At 37.7% G+C, this 3,105-nt stretch overlaps 1 protein-coding gene across 1 annotated transcript; it reads left to right on the top strand.

The window, feature by feature from the left end:
* Nucleotides 1-531: 531 nt before the first annotated feature.
* Nucleotides 532-1,976, top strand: LOC110288373 (vomeronasal type-1 receptor 52). The gene is made up of 2 exons (XM_021154733.2): nucleotides 532-621; nucleotides 899-1,976. The coding sequence occupies exons 1-2, from the start codon at nucleotides 569-571 to the stop codon at nucleotides 1,857-1,859; spliced, it is 1,014 nt and encodes a 337-aa protein (XP_021010392.2). The 5' UTR covers nucleotides 532-568; the 3' UTR covers nucleotides 1,860-1,976.
* Nucleotides 1,977-3,105: the final 1,129 nt, after the last annotated feature.

Raw genomic sequence — 3,105 nt, 5'->3', positions numbered from 1 at the left:
CCCCAAGCAGAGTATCAGAAATGACAAGAGAATAATTCCAGTGACTTACATTTCCATATTCCATTGAGATCATGATGTCCAGGAAACATGTTCCCATTTGGTATGTATACTGCATCTTCTTTCACACTTAGAGTTTCTCTGACACTGGTACATGAGTGTCCACATGATTTAGAGAATGTGACTCCATCCTGGCCTCAGAGTACATAGATATCTGTGTGTGTGTGTGTGTGTGTGTGTGTGTGTGTGTGTGTGTGTGTGTGTTTGTGTGTGTGTGTGTGTGTGTGTGTGTGTGTGTGTGTGTGTGTGTGTGTGTGCAATCTGACTGGTGGTAGAACCTGAGAAAAGCTTGAATTCTGAGTCCACACTTAGACAGCATTGTAGGTGGAATTATGACAAGAATATTTGGTCTGGCAATAAATGAAAAGGTAATGAGAATGCCTAAATGAAATAACTCTTTGAGTTTTCTAATGCAGGGGCACTCTTTCCTCAGAAACATCTCATTCCATTTTGTGAAATCTCCCTTCAGGTTCACAGAAACTATTCAGCATTTACATGTCTGACAACCAAGATGATACAAATCAAAACCACGTTTGGCATTGCCCAGTTAAATGGACATAAGAGGTAATAAGAAAGGAAATATTTTTATAATGTATGGAATTTTATTGAAGATCAAAACTTATACCTGATAAAGGTTTGCAATTGAAAACTTAACCTATCCAAAGTTAGGGAGGTTTAGAAAATATGTAAGAGTAGGGAAGGATTCTCAGTGGTGTGAGAGAGCTGAAATTCTATTCCGTTGAGGATAAATTGGGATGGATCTGTACACATTCAGGTTAATGTTCCTTTTATGGATGTGGAAGTCAATATGCAACAAAGGAGTTTCTTGATTTCTCTTTAGACAACTACTACGTGCTTCTACCCAGCATAACATGAATAAAGACAATACACTGTACTGTAGTGTTTACATCAGAAATGCCTTCTTCTCTGAGATAGGCATCGGGATCTCAGCCAACAGCTGCCTTCTCCTATTCCATACCTTCATGTTCATTCGTGGGCAAAGGCCCAGACTCTCGGACTTGCCCATTGGCTTTGTGGCCCTAATACACCTAGTAATGCTGCTACTTGCAGCATATATAACAGAAGACTTTTTTATGTCTTCAGGAGGATGGGATATCATCACATGTAAACTAGTCATTTTCTCGCACAGGTTTTTCAGGAGCCTCTCGGTTTGTGCCACTTGCCTGTTGAGTGTCTTCCAGGCCATCATCCTCTGCCCTCAAAGCTCTCACTTCGCAAAGTTCAAACAGAATTCCCCACATCAGCTCTCATATTTCTTTATTTTTCTGAGTATCTTCTATACATCTATCAGCAGCCAAATTTTAATAGCAGATATTGCCACACAAAATATCACCTTTGTTAATCTTATATATATCACAAATTCTTGTTCTTTTCTACCCTTGAGTTCATCAATGCAACATACCTTTTCCACACTGTTGGCTTTCAGGAATGTCTTTGTTATTGGTCTCATGGGCCTCTCAACATGCTACATGGCAACTCTCTTGTGCAGGCATAAGACCCAGTCCCAGCACCTTCAGAACTCAAAACTTTCTCCCAAAGCAACTCCAGAGCAACGAGCCCTCAGGACCATTCTAATGCTTATGAGCTTCTTTCTGCTGGTGTCAACATTTGACAGTATCATCTCCTACTCAAGAACTATATTACAGGGAAACCCACTGCCCTTTTGTGTCCAGATTCTTGTTGCTCATAGCTATGCTGCTGTCATTCCTCTTCTGGTTCTCAGTAATGAAAAACGTATAACTAACCTTTTGATATCCATGTATGAGAAGGTAGTACTTTGATTTTCTGTGAGGGTAAGTTTTCTCACAATGAACCAACATTTGGCACCAGAGCTATGCGTACTGGCATAATGGCCATGGTTTGAGGTTTAGTTAAAATGTGGACTTGTGTTTTTTCTATTTAAGGCATGCACTTTTCTATAACTGTAGATATGGAAGATCTATATTTTAAAAAGAAATCAAACCATACACTCTGAATGATTGCTAATGTTTTCCCTTAACTATCTTCTGAGAAATTCTGAAAGGTGATCTGCCTTGTCACAACCTGAAGGACTTACACTTCTCTAAATCTGTGCTGATTAAAGACAATATCTTCATTACCCCTTTATGTATTTTTAAATATTAGGTAAACACAGTATATATAATGACATGATATGAAAACACACACATGTGTGCCCATGCATATATCAATTTAATTCAAGAGTTAAAATATATATATATATATATATGTGTGTGTGTGTGTGTGTGTGTGTGTGTGTGTGTGTGAAAATGTGTTTAGTTGATTTTCAATATTTCAAAGTACAAAAAAGCTAAGAGCTAGGACGTTCTGGATAGAGGAAAACAATCATTTCCTCTATATGCATGAAGTACAATTCAGTATTCAGAATCTAGGAGATTCTGGAGCATGAACTAATGGAATTGAGCTCTGAGTCTACTCTGCAAAGGGAAATTTCTGTCACATAGGAGCAGATATTGTATGACTCTACCTATGTAGTTTAGGACTCAGAGGACCCAATATGGATGAAATGCAGCACTATGCTCTAGATATTGAAGAAATTGACATTGTGCAAATTTTTCTAAATGAAGTTGGAGTTTCAATTCAGGACTAGAGTGCTGTAGACATGTGCACACTGATTGGACAATAATGTGAATGTCCTCTCCAATGTCTCACGTGTATTTTGTCATGATGAAAATTTATTCAGGTACTTTAGCCTTGCTGAAGAAAATGATTGAATATGTAAAGATTCTAAAAGTATCAAACTGTAATTACTCAACAGTTTAAAAGCTTATGATAAATTTATCCAATTCAATGGGTTGACCATCATTCCTGATGATCTATCTCTTATCCTCTGTTTTCACCTGAAGGATACAAGCTATTCAGTTAATCAGACTTCTTAGGGAGGAGCACCTTTGTTGAGTTCCCCATCTGGTAGAGGAATACAGTTCTGACCTTCTTGATGAGATGTTTTATATGCAGTTTAAACTCCAAGTGAAAGTTAATAAAAAATAGAATATTACCTAGCATGAA

The sequence above is a fragment of the Mus caroli genome, unplaced genomic scaffold (assembly GCF_978045245.1).
Source record: "Mus caroli unplaced genomic scaffold, Mus_caroli_1 scaffold_7, whole genome shotgun sequence".
Lineage (NCBI taxonomy): Eukaryota > Metazoa > Chordata > Mammalia > Rodentia > Muridae > Mus > Mus caroli.
This window is presented reverse-complemented; position numbering and strand designations above follow the sequence as displayed.